The 11,539-nt window shown below is 57.0% G+C and overlaps 1 protein-coding gene across 2 annotated transcripts in view; it reads left to right on the forward strand.

The window, feature by feature from the left end:
* The window catches only part of ATG16L2 (autophagy related 16 like 2), a 16,597-nt gene extending 5,064 nt beyond the window's left edge, over positions 1–11,533 (forward strand). Inside the window, exons 4-18 of one of the 2 annotated variants that reach the window (XM_024753303.1) lie at positions 2,327–2,400; positions 2,705–2,956; positions 3,077–3,142; positions 3,480–3,593; positions 4,979–5,041; positions 5,650–5,758; positions 6,142–6,247; positions 6,975–7,045; positions 7,309–7,380; positions 7,493–7,613; positions 7,939–8,044; positions 8,719–8,868; positions 9,077–9,124; positions 9,231–9,332; positions 9,679–11,533. In XM_024753303.1, the coding sequence (XP_024609071.1) occupies positions 2,327–2,400; positions 2,705–2,956; positions 3,077–3,142; positions 3,480–3,593; positions 4,979–5,041; positions 5,650–5,758; positions 6,142–6,247; positions 6,975–7,045; positions 7,309–7,380; positions 7,493–7,613; positions 7,939–8,044; positions 8,719–8,868; positions 9,077–9,124; positions 9,231–9,332; positions 9,679–9,766 (1,542 nt within the window). In that variant the 3' untranslated portion in view covers positions 9,767–11,533. The remainder of the gene's footprint in view (positions 1–2,326; positions 2,401–2,704; positions 2,957–3,076; positions 3,143–3,479; positions 3,594–4,978; positions 5,042–5,649; positions 5,759–6,141; positions 6,248–6,974; positions 7,046–7,308; positions 7,381–7,492; positions 7,614–7,938; positions 8,045–8,718; positions 8,869–9,076; positions 9,125–9,230; positions 9,333–9,678) is intronic. The other variant, XM_024753304.1, reaches the window with a different exon arrangement.
* The last annotated feature ends 6 nt before the right edge of the window (positions 11,534–11,539 follow it).

An 11,539-nucleotide genomic window follows, 5' to 3' on the forward strand; every position in this document is an offset into this window, starting at 1 on the left:
TGGCCTCTCCCGTTGCGGAGCACAGGCTCTGGACACACAGGCTCAGCGGCCATGGCTCACGGGTCCAGCCGCTCCGTGGCATGTGGGATCTTCCTGGACCGGGGCACGAACCCATATCCCCTGCATCCACTGCGCCACCAGGGAAGCCCAGAAGCCCAGAGTGATATATTTTAATAATAAAAATGATCTCCAGGGCTTCCCTGGTGGCGCAGTGGTTGAGAGTCCGCCTGCCGATGCAGGGGATATGGGTTCATGCCCCGGTCCGGGAAGATCCCACATGCCGCGGAGCGGCTGGTCCTGTGAGCCATGGCCGCTGAGCCTGCGCGTCCAGAGCCTGTGCTCCGCAATGGGAGAGGCCACGACAGTGAGAGGCCCGCATACCGCAATAAATAAATAAATTAATTAATTAAATAAAAATGATCTCCATTAAAAGAAAGACAAGTAATATACAAATACATGCTTGTTGTGAACATTTCAAGAGAACAGAAGCCCATACAGTAAAAAAGTGGAAGCCCCTTTCACCACCTCTCCCCATGATCAGTTTGGTACATATTTTCCAAAGCTCCTTAGCCTGGCTCCCAAGTTGAGTCCTCCGGCCTCAGTGTTGCATTTCCTGCCACTCTCTTGTCCCTGAGCTCATGGTTCCCTTTGTTTGGGATACTTCCACGCACCCCTCGCCCTCAGCATTGCCTCCTCATCATGTCCTTAGACAAACCACTCAGTTCCCATTGGATATGCCAAGGGATGGGGAGGGGCTTTTTCTTTAATTCTTAGTACTGTTTCACATATCACAACAAGCATGTATTATTGTTGTTTTAACTTTTTATTTAAATAATTATAGATCACAGGAGGTTGCAAAGACAGTACAGAGAGGTCCTGTGCACCCTTTACCCAATATCCCCCATTGGTTATATCTTATGTAACTATAGTACACACAACCAGGAAATTGATATTGGTATGAAGTGTATATAGTTCTTTGTCATTTTGTCACCTGTGTAGATTTGCATGCCCATCAGGATACAGCACTATTTCATCACCACAAAGATCTCCCTCTTGCTACCCTGTTGTAGTCACAACTCGCCCCTCTCCTCCAATCATCCCTAACTCCTAACCACTAATCTGTTTTCCATCTCTATTATTTGGATTTTGAAAAGCATCAAAAAAATACTGAATGCCAAAACATCAGTGAAAGTATATGACAGGTGAGGAAGTGGAAGTGATGATCAGATTGTTTAATGGTGGAAGGAATTATAAATGTTATAAACTGGGCCAACCCCAGCCCACTCACACCAGGAGTCAGTGCAGGTGGACACCAGCCTTGCTCCTCAGCCCATCTCTCGCCAGGCCCATGTGAGAAAGAACACAGGGACAGGTCAGCAGCAAGAGCCCCCAGCCTTGGTTATTTCATATTCCTCTTGCCACAGTGGTGGGAACTGCTTTGCTTAGCATCTGTCTCTCCCACAGACCCCTCAGTTCTGTGGTTTCCCCAGCTCTTGGCTCTCGGATGAAGGACTGTTCAGTGGGGCAGGGGACAGATGAGATGACGCTCACCCCCACTCTGGGGCTGGGGGCAGCTCTGGTATTCAGTCTGGGCTTGGCGCTCCCACAGTCCATTCCTGTTAGCCTGTGTGCCTCTGCTCAGAGCTCCTTCTTGCTCTCTGGGATCTACGCTTGGGTAGGCCAGGGCTTGGAGAGGTGGGGAAAAGAACACACATCCCTTGAACCCTTCCTATACCCCAGCGCTTTACTTGGAGCATGTTAGGTGGCCTGGGTTCAGATCTCAGTTCTGCTGTGTGACTTTGGGCAAGACACTGAACCTCTCTGTGTCAATGTCCTCATGTGTAAAATGGGGGAGAATGGCAGTTCCTACCGGATTAAAAGAGTTAATACTGTAGAGTGCTCGGAATAAGACCTAGCACACTTAAGTGCTATAGAACCAATCATCATTATTTGAGATACTGTTCCTTACAGTAATTCCGTGTTACCCAATGAGGTAAGCACAACCATTCCCACTGGACAGGTGAAGAAACAGCTGGTTTAGAGCGGTTAAATGACTACCCCGGGTCACAGAGAATATAAGTGGCACTGCCAGAATTGACACTCGGGTGTTAGGCTAAAGAGCCTAAGGCCCTTCCGTTGATCCCTGAAACAGCAGTGCATTCCTGTGCTTGGTGCAACGCCTGTCTGCGCCTCAGCTTTCTCTTGAGCTAGGGGTCAGGTGAGAGGAGAGGCCGACCCCGTCCTACTAGCCTCTCGGCCAGAGAGGGGCTGGAGGCCCTGCCCAGAGGCACCCATGCCTACCTGTCCGGCCCCTCCGCCGCTGCAGATGGCCTACCAGGTGGTGGAGAAGAGCGCAGCCCTGGGCACCCTGGAGTCACAGCTGGAGGAGCGGCAAAGCAGGTGAGGCGCGGGCGGTGCGAGAGGGGTCACCCCTGCGCACCTTGGGGAGGCTTGGGGCCATCACTGCCAGGGGGAGGGGACAGGGTCACCCCGCGGGTCTCCGGAAGGGCACGACAGCTTTCCCCACGTCCTCAAACGCCCCCAGGCCTGTGGCTGGTCGCAGAGGCCAGGAACTGCAGGACTGCGAAGGCTTGGTCGGAGACGTGGCTTAGCCGGCCGGCTGGCCGCGTGGCCAGGGGCAAGTTTGTCCCAGCTCCAAGACTGGTTCCCCAGGGCGGTGATGGAGGTTCTCCGCGTTTTCCAGGCTGGCAGCTCTGGAGGCCCGCGTGGCGCAGCTGCAGGAGGCGCGGGAGAAGCAGGAGGGACAGGTGGATGCGCGGCGCGCGCTGAACGCGGCACAGCGGGCGGCCTATGAGGCGCTGCGCGTGCACGTCGGGCACCAGGAGGCGGCTCTGCGCAGGCTCGAGGAGGAAGCACGCGACCTGCTGGATCGGCTGGTGCGGCGCAAGGCGCGCGCCGCAGCCGAGCGCAACCTGCGCAACGAGCGCCGCGAGAGGTGAGAGCGCTGGGCCCGCCCTTCGGGGACGTGAGCGGTGGCGTGGCCTGTCGGGGCGGGGCCGGCCCCGCCTTCCGGGCACGGGAGCGACCCGACTCTCAGGAAGTTTTTCTATCCCAGGGCCAAGCAGGCGCGGGTGTCCCAGGAGCTGAAGAAGGCAGCCAAGCGGACAGTGAGCATAAGCGAGTAAGAATGAGGATGCGCCTGAGACCTGCCTGCCGAGGCTCTGCCCCGCGGCCTCTGCAGTGCCCTGCCCCGGGGCCGCTACAGTTCTATCCCGCCCCCGCCTGCCTGCGGCCGCCGGTGCACCTTACTGCAAGTGTGCACAGCCGCGGTGCCGAGGCCCCCAGGCAGAACGAGCCCAGGACACGTGCAGACACGTGTGGTCGTAGGAGCCAGCACCTGCGCCCGCCACACGTGCGTCCACAGGGACACCCTCATCTCTGGGTCTGCACATCCTCACCGTGGCGCGGAGGGGCTGGCCTGGTCCCTTAGCCATTCTGAGCTTAATTCTCTCCCCCAGGAGCCCAGACACATTAGGCGATGGGATCAGAGAGGAAGCAGACACTCTGGCTCTGGCAGCTGAGCCAGCGTTCCTGGAGAGTGAGGCTGGTGAGAAATGGAAGAGGCCCTTCAGGTGAGCACTGTCCCACAGCTCTGAGCTGGGTCCCATCCCAGAGTCTTCCTCTAGGACCTTGGGCCAGCTCTTGGGTTGAGAGGGGGCTTGAGAAGAGACTGGGGTACAGGATGGACCCCAGGACAGATCTGACCTCCAGTGCCTGGAGCCACTTAGGGTCAGTGCCACCTCCGGGACCCCAACCTCTGTCCTCACCCCCTTTTTCTCCTTCCCAGGACCAGAGCTCTGGGGGTGGGATGTCAGGCTGGTGAAAGGGTGTGACCAGGAGGGAACCTGTTGGCAAGGTCCAGGGTTCAGCTGTCACAGGCATGTGTGTGCATACACACAGGGACATCAGAGCATATGTGTGTATAAGCTTAGGTAAGCGTATCTGAATGCCTGTGAAGCATGTGTAGATGGGAGCTCATATGGGTGGGACCTGATTGAGGCTTCAGTCCTTGGATGCCCCTCACCCCCAGTCTGCCCCATCTGTCTTGATTTTCCTGGCATTGAGACTGCCCTCCCTGCATTCCCCAGCCTGTAAGCTCTCCTCCAGTCCTTTCATTTTTTTTAATTTTTAAAAAATTTTAAAATATTTAGTTTGGGCTGCATTGGGTCTTCGTTGCTGCACGCGGGTTTTCTCTAGTTGCGGCGAGCGGGGGCTACTCTTCGTTGCGGTGCTTGGGCTTCTCATTGCGGTGGCTTCTCTTGTTGCGGAGCACGGGCTCCAGGCGCGCGGGCTTCAGTAGTTGTGGCACGCAGGCTCAGTAGTTGTGGCTCACGAGCTCTAGAGCGCAGGCTCGGTAGTTGTGGCACACAGGCTTAGTTGCTCCGCGGCATGTGGGATCTTCCCAGACCAGGGCTTGAACCCGTGTCGCCTGCATTGGCAGGCGGATTCTTAACCACTGCACCACCAGGGAAGCCCCTGCAGCCCTCTCTTGCAGGTCGCTGGTGTCCAGGCCTCAGGGTAGTGAAGGAACCCTGGGGAGGGGCATGAGATGCAGTCCCCAAAGCCTTAGCCCTGGCGGGCCAGGTCATCTCAGGACACATGATCTCCTGGGTATTTTTGGGATCTAGGTTTCCCAGCCCCCTTCTCCCAGCCTTGTGCTTTCTCAGCGTGGGGTTACCTTCACCCCCTTCCATAGGCCCCAGCTCAGCCTCCCATGAAATTTTGTTGGGGGGCACTTGGGTGGTGAGGCAGGTCTTAACCATCATGGTGAAACTGGGAGACTTCATTCCAAATCCCTCCCTTCCTCCATCTTCCTGGGACTCCTCTGGGTCATCGTGCTCTCCTGGCCTTGGAGGAGCAAAGTTCTTGTCCAGGCTCAAGAGTGTAGGGATGAATGACTGCTGTCTGCACAGCCACCGGCCAGTCCCTTAGCACATCTCTCTCGATTCTGCTCCAGGTCTGCCTCCGCCACCTCCCTGACGTTGTCCCGCTGTGTGGATGTGGTGAAGGGGCTTCTGGAGTAAGTGTGTGTGTGCACCGACATGTGTGTGAAGGTGCTGGGCCCCTTGGATGCATGTGTCAGGCTCCTGGAGCCCAGGCTTGGGCTGTGTATGTGTCTCAGTGTGTCCTTCCGTACGTTGCCCAGCACTCTGTGTGTGAGTCTCTGCTGAGTCCCAGAGGCAGGAGCTGGGTGCATGGCCTCATTCCCAGCCCCTGCCTGGCTATCTTCCAGGCTCTGGCCTTCATCCTGGGTCGTCACAGGGGACCAAAAGCTCCAGCCTGAGGCCAGAAAGGAGCTACTACTCATTTGGGAAATGGAGGTTCAGAAATGTCAGGGATTCGTTCAGGGTCACAGTGCCAAGCAGTGGCCAGGCCAGGACTGAAACCCTGCTCCGAGGTTTCTCTGCATCCACCAACAACCCTGCCCTGCCTCTGTGCCTGTCTTGGTGCCCCTACTGTCTCCACATTGACCCCTGGGTCAGAGGCTGGTGGGGACCGTGCCTGCTGCACCTCCTGGCCATGTTCTGCTGCCTTCCGTGTCTGCTTCCTGTTGTTGCTGCTTCAGGAGAGCTCGAGGCTCCCGTGTCAGAAGGCCTTGCTGAATGCCCTCCTGACCTCCTCCTGCAGTTTCAAGAAGAGGAGAGGCCACTCAGTTGGGGGAGCCCCTGAGCAGCGATACCAGAGCATCCCTGTGTGCGTGGCCGCCCGACTTCCTACCCGAGCTCAGGATGTGCTGGTAAGGAGGAGCTGGGCCAAGTGCATGGGGTACAATATGGGAGTGCAGGTCCCAGGAGTGGTCCAAGGAGGCTGGGGAAGCAAGAATGGGCCCCTCACTGGGAGCAGGAGTTTTCCTCCCACAGCTTGTGGTGGGAGCCCTTTGGCATTTTATAATGAGGGAGAGACAGGAGGCCGGGAGACCAGGAGGCCAGGTAGTGGAGTATTGGGAACATGGCGGGAGGCTGCTGCAGGGGTCCAGTCAGAGGTGATGAGCCCTGGTGGGGCTGAGTTTGAAACTCAGTGTTCGAACAGAGACCTGATGCGTGACAGAGAGCTGTGAGTGTGAGCAAAGAGGTGTGTGTGGCGAGGACCAGGGGCACCGACCTCCCCTTTTCCCCACAGGATGCCCACCTCTCTGAGGTCAATGCTGTTCGTTTTGGCCCCAGTAGCAGCCTCCTGGCCACTGGAGGGGCTGACCGCCTCATCCTCCTCTGGAATATCGTGGGAGGTGAGGGTCCCTGCCCACAGGCCAGCCTCATCTTCAGCTTGCTCCTTGGTGGGAAGGGTCTTGAGTCTTTGCGTTTCCTCACCTGGGACATTCTTGTGGGCAGTGGCAAGAGTTCTGGGCTCACTGCTCCTAAGAAGGGCAGAGCCTCCCACTTCCTGAAGTCGAGCCCTGCGGGGTGGGGAGGGCTGAGCTCAGATGGTCCCTGTTGGGGTGGTGGAGGCACCATGTCACGAGGTTCTACAGGGACAGGCCCTTGAGGAGCAGGTCCCTTGGGGCCCCCCAGCAGGCCACCTCCTCGTCTAGTGCCACTGAGCCCTCAGAACTCAGTCATGAGGCAGATGTTAGCTATCTACTCTGTGTTCTGTAGCGGGGGGTGTACTGGGGAGTGAGAGCTGGCTCCCAGAGGCTTCCTGGAGGAGCTGAGTCTCCAGCTGGCCTGGCTCTGGTTTGCCATGTGACCTAGGGACAGTCCCTTCTCTCTGGTCTTTTCCAGACATCCGCGAGATGACCTGCAGCCCCCCGGGGCCCTCTGCTGGCAGTTCAGGAAGGTGCAGCCTCCAGCTAGACCCCCACCCCCACTCCCCAACCCTGGCCGCTCCCCCAAGAACAGGCCCAGCACTTCTGTCCTCTAATTTAGGAGAGATTCATCTTCCCACTCACAGTCCAGGCTCCTCTGTTTCGTGAGATTAGTGACTTCACTTCTTGTCCCTTCTCCTGGTCCCCCCAGGGCGCCTGGAGGCCAACCAGACCCTTGAAGGAGCTGGCGGCAGCATCACCAGTGTGGACTTTGACCCCTCGGTGAGAGGACCTGGGGGGCATAGGATGTCCCTCCCCCAGTTTCCACACTGGGCAGGTGGGGGCTTTGGGGCCTGAGGGAACATCACGGGTATCCTAGAGCTCCTACACAATCCTCCTCCCTGGGCCTCGATTCTCCCCTGCCTACCTGGGTGACCTGGGCTGGGGGAAGCTCTGAGGCAGCCCTGACCCTAGCTCTCTGGCCTGCAGTTGCCTCTGGCCAGGCCCAGGTTCAGGACCTATCCTTTCCCCTCCTATCTCCCCAGGGCTCCCAGGTACTGGCAGCTACTTACAATAAGGCCGCCCAGCTTTGGAAGGTTGGGGAGGCACAGTCCAAGGTGAGGCCTGACTGGGGAGGCAGCCTGGGGGTCAGGGGTCATGCCTTGGGCCTGGAGGGGTTTGTTATGGAGTCTTGGCCATACCTTTGATGCATATCTGGGATGGTGGCAGGAGACACTATCTGGACACACAGACAAGGTGACGGCTGCCAAATTCAAGCTAACGATGCATCAGGCGGTGACCGGGAGCCGGGACCGGACAGTGAAGGAGTGGGACCTAGGCCGAGCCTACTGTGAGGCCCAACCCTCCCCTTTCCCAACGGCCAGGACCCTGCCAGGCTATGGGGGACCTCAGCCTGCTCTCTGGGAGTGGCTTCAAGATTTACAGGCATTTGGAATGAAACCTCCCAAGGCCCCTCTTCTATCCCCCCATCGATGATGCTTTCCCTGGTTTCTAGGTGACCTCAGGCTTTGGGCTGGGAAACAGGGGACCTGGGTTCTAGTTTTGGGAGGACACCTTACCTCTGGGGCTTCTGGGCCTCAGCTTCTCCATACATCCAGTGGGTTGGCTCCTGATAACCCTTCTCTGAGGCTGGGGCTCTACTCCTTGGTCCCTAGGTTCCAGGACCATCAATGTCCTTTCCTACTGTAACGATGTGGTGTGTGGGGACCATGTCATCATTAGTGGTCACAATGACCAGAAGATCCGGTTCTGGGACAGCAGGTGATAGGCGCAGGCTGTGGGTGGTGGAGGTGGGGGCAGGGCTCCTGTATTCTCTTCCTTTTTCTAGCCATGGAGCTGCTGAGGGTACCTTGGGGAAGCGAGGCTCTGGTGGCCTCTGTGCTGGGCTTGGCCCCTTGAAGGCTCAGCTGCCCTTGGAGACCTGTGCCTCCTTCTTATTGGCCCTCGGTCCAACCAAGGGACCCTGCCTGGGTCTTGCCAACCAAAATGGAGAATCTCTTTTTTCCCATATAATCACCACTTTTTAGTCAAAAGGAACAAAAGTTATATTGTTTTCTGAGCCTAAGAGCCCAGCATTAGGCTTGAATGGTTTATAAAAGCCAGTGCTGGAACCAGTGCCAGAGCCAGTGCCAGGCCTGCCTCAGGCTGCTTCTTACTCATCTGCAGAGATTGCCTTTTGAAACCCTTTGCACTCTCTTTCACATATTTAAAGACAGACTTTCATTGCTTCCCCGCCCCCGCCCCCAGCACTTATTTTAGTGACCCAAGGGTTTAGTAAGTTCCTGATGGAAGGGGCTGGCTGCAGGGGGAGGTTAGTTGTCAGCCTTGGCCTTAGTGGCCTGAGAACAGGGGCGCCTCTGGACTTGGTTAGTCTGTCAGGAGCAGCCTTGTCAGGGTGGCTGCTGCTCATCCTCGCCTTTGTCCCTGCTCCTCAGGGGACCCCGCTGCACCCAGGTCATCCCTGTGCAGGGCCGGGTCACCTCCCTGAGCCTCAGCCACGACCAGCTGCATCTGCTCAGCTGTTCCCGAGACGACACACTCAAGGTCATCGACCTGCGTGTCAGCAATGTCCGCCAGGTGTTCAGGTACCTGCTTTGTGCCCACTGATCCTGTGGCTTTGGCTGTGGCAGCTGGGCCTTGTCCCCTGTAAAAGGCCCGTCAGCGGGGGGCCCTCCCTGGAGGCCCCTCTGGATCAGGGCCTGGTGGGGTGGCTAAGCCCTTGCCGGAGAGAGGAAGCTCCGTAAGTTCCTGGCTGAGCCACCTCCATTCTGACCCGACCCTGTCTGTTCTCAGGGCTGATGGCTTCAGGTGCGGTTCTGACTGGACCAAAGCTGTGTTCAGGTGTGTCCATGAGAGCACAGCACCCATGCCTGAGTGTGTCCCATCTGTCTGTGTCTGTGTCCTTACCTCTAATCTCCTCTCTCTTGCTGTGCTGTGGCCCCTGCAGCCCAGACAGAAGCTACGCACTGGCAGGTTCCTGGGATGGAGCTCTTTACATCTGGGATGTAGACACTGGGAAACTGGAGAGTAGCCTTCGGGGACCCCATTGGTGAGCACGGCCACCGCCCACCCACCTGCCCACCCCAGCCCCAGTACCCCACCCCCCACCCTGCCCCAGTCCTGCTAAGCTGATTGCAGGTCCTGACGTGCTGGGCATCCTGGAACCCCCAGCCCTTGTACCGTACCTTCCATTCCCTGCCCCCCCACCTGAGCCCTTCATAGTTCACAAGGTGTCTTCCCATGTGAACTTGGGTCTGCTCTCACCACAGCCCTCTGAGCCCATTTTACAGGTGAGGAGATGGGCTCAGAGAGGGCTTCAAAATGCCCAGGTTCAGTAATGAGGGGCAGAGCCCAGCAGTGGACGCCCCCTGAAGCCTGCCTCTCCCTCTCCTCAGTGCCGCCGTCAATGCCGTGGCCTGGTGCTACTCTGGGAGCCACGTGGTGAGCGTGGACCAAGCCAGGAAGGTTGTGCTCTGGCATTAGTGCCACAACTCCCCTGCCTGAGCTGGAGCTCTAGTCCAAAGCCTGAAGCTGGAGGACAGCTTCCCACTGCCCCAGAGGCTCCAGGGCCAGTAGGGGTGCAGGGATGGGGGTGGCATTTAGTGGGTAAGAAGGCCTGGCAGGACCTGGCCTGTTCGTTTAAAAACAAAGTGTGGGTTGGGGGGGATTACTGTATTGTTCTGTTTTTTATCTCTGGCAAAAGTGGAAAAAAATTACATTTAAACTGGCATCTGCTTGCCTCTTTGCAGCATTCAGGGAACAGGGAAGCCTTTGGGTGGAGGCTCAAGGAGACCCAGGCTGGGCTCCCTTTCCTCCCAGCTGGCCTGCCTTCTGTGCTGACAGCATGAAGAAAGGCCCAGAGGCAGCAAAGGACAGTGGCTTTTGGAGCAGTGGAAATTTCATCCTCGGTCTAAGCTGGTCCTGGTCCTTGGGCCCTTCTGTTTCAGGCACCCAGGGTAGACCGAGGCTGAGGAGGGGCCGTGTGAATTCTGAGGAGGGAGCAGGGGAGACAGCCGAGAGGGGCCCTGTGGAAAGGATCCTGAAAAACCAGAGTGGTGGAAAGGATCCTGAAAAACCAGAATGATGTCAAGTACTTGGTACAACAGGCCTGCCTTTAGACTGGGGCCGCATTCTTGCCCCAGAGGCAGACCCCTTGTGTGGCGGGGAGGACATCCGTGGGCTGGGCCTGGGCCTCGCTTATTACATCAGCATCAGATTTAAGCCACACAACAAGCATCTGGAGTACATGGCAGACCCAACAGGGTGGAACCTGGGCACTCCCATTTCCTTCCCCAACCTGGGGCATGGAGGAGGGTCAGTGGGACGGCCATTGCCAGTCACCAGGTGTTGAAGGGGACTTCTGTCCCTGAGTGATAGGGGCTGACCTCTGGGGGTCCGCTCAGTTGAGATTCAAGGCTTTACTCTAGAACTCTCAGCCTCCTTTATTACCTTACGGTGTCTCTCCTGAGTCCCAGCGTTTTGCAGACTATTTCCAGGATGGGCAGGAGAGCGCTAAAAGCCAGGACTCTGCAGCTAGACTGTCTGGGTTTGAATCTCTGCTCTACTATTTAGTAGCAGAATGATTTTGAGCAAGTTACTTAATGTCTTTGTGCCATAGTTTACTCCTGTGTAAAATGGGAAAATAGTAGTATCTACCTCGAAGACTGTTGTAAGGACTCGATGCATTAGTATTTGTAAAGTTCCTGGCATATGACAAAGGCTGTTTAAGTGTTGGCTAAATACCCAAATCTACACTCTGCTGATCCTAGCTCACTCACTGCCCTCGGCCCAGCTGTCCCCTGAGCTCTGGGTGACATACCCAGCTGCCTCCTAGGCATTATCTATCCCTGTCATAAGCGTCTCTTCCCCTCACACCCCACTTCTTCTTGGGCACCAAGGCATGGGGCTGTTGCGTCTAACTCTCCTTTCCATTCCTGCTGCCACTGTAGGCCACCTTGTCCTCGACCTGCTGTCTCCACCTAGTTCCCTCCTTGCCACAGCCAGAGTGACTTTCTAAGGTGTTGTGGTCATACGTCCAACCCTTTGAAGTTCTGCACTGCCTGCAGAGAAACTCCTTACCCTCAGGATGTGGCCCTGCTGGCCTCAGCTGCATCTTCACTTTGTTACTACTCTGAATGTGTCTTGCGTGTGATTTTCTCTCTGCCCAGAATGTTCTTCCCTCCCAACTCCTAATTCAAATTTGTCCTTCAGGATCCCCTCACTGAGAGCCTCTCCTCACCTGCCAGGCTGGCTAGG

The sequence above is a fragment of the Neophocaena asiaeorientalis genome, unplaced genomic scaffold (assembly GCF_003031525.2).
Source record: "Neophocaena asiaeorientalis asiaeorientalis breed wild unplaced genomic scaffold, Neophocaena_asiaeorientalis_V1.1 scaffold618, whole genome shotgun sequence".
In the NCBI taxonomy this organism is placed as follows: domain Eukaryota; kingdom Metazoa; phylum Chordata; class Mammalia; order Artiodactyla; family Phocoenidae; genus Neophocaena; species Neophocaena asiaeorientalis.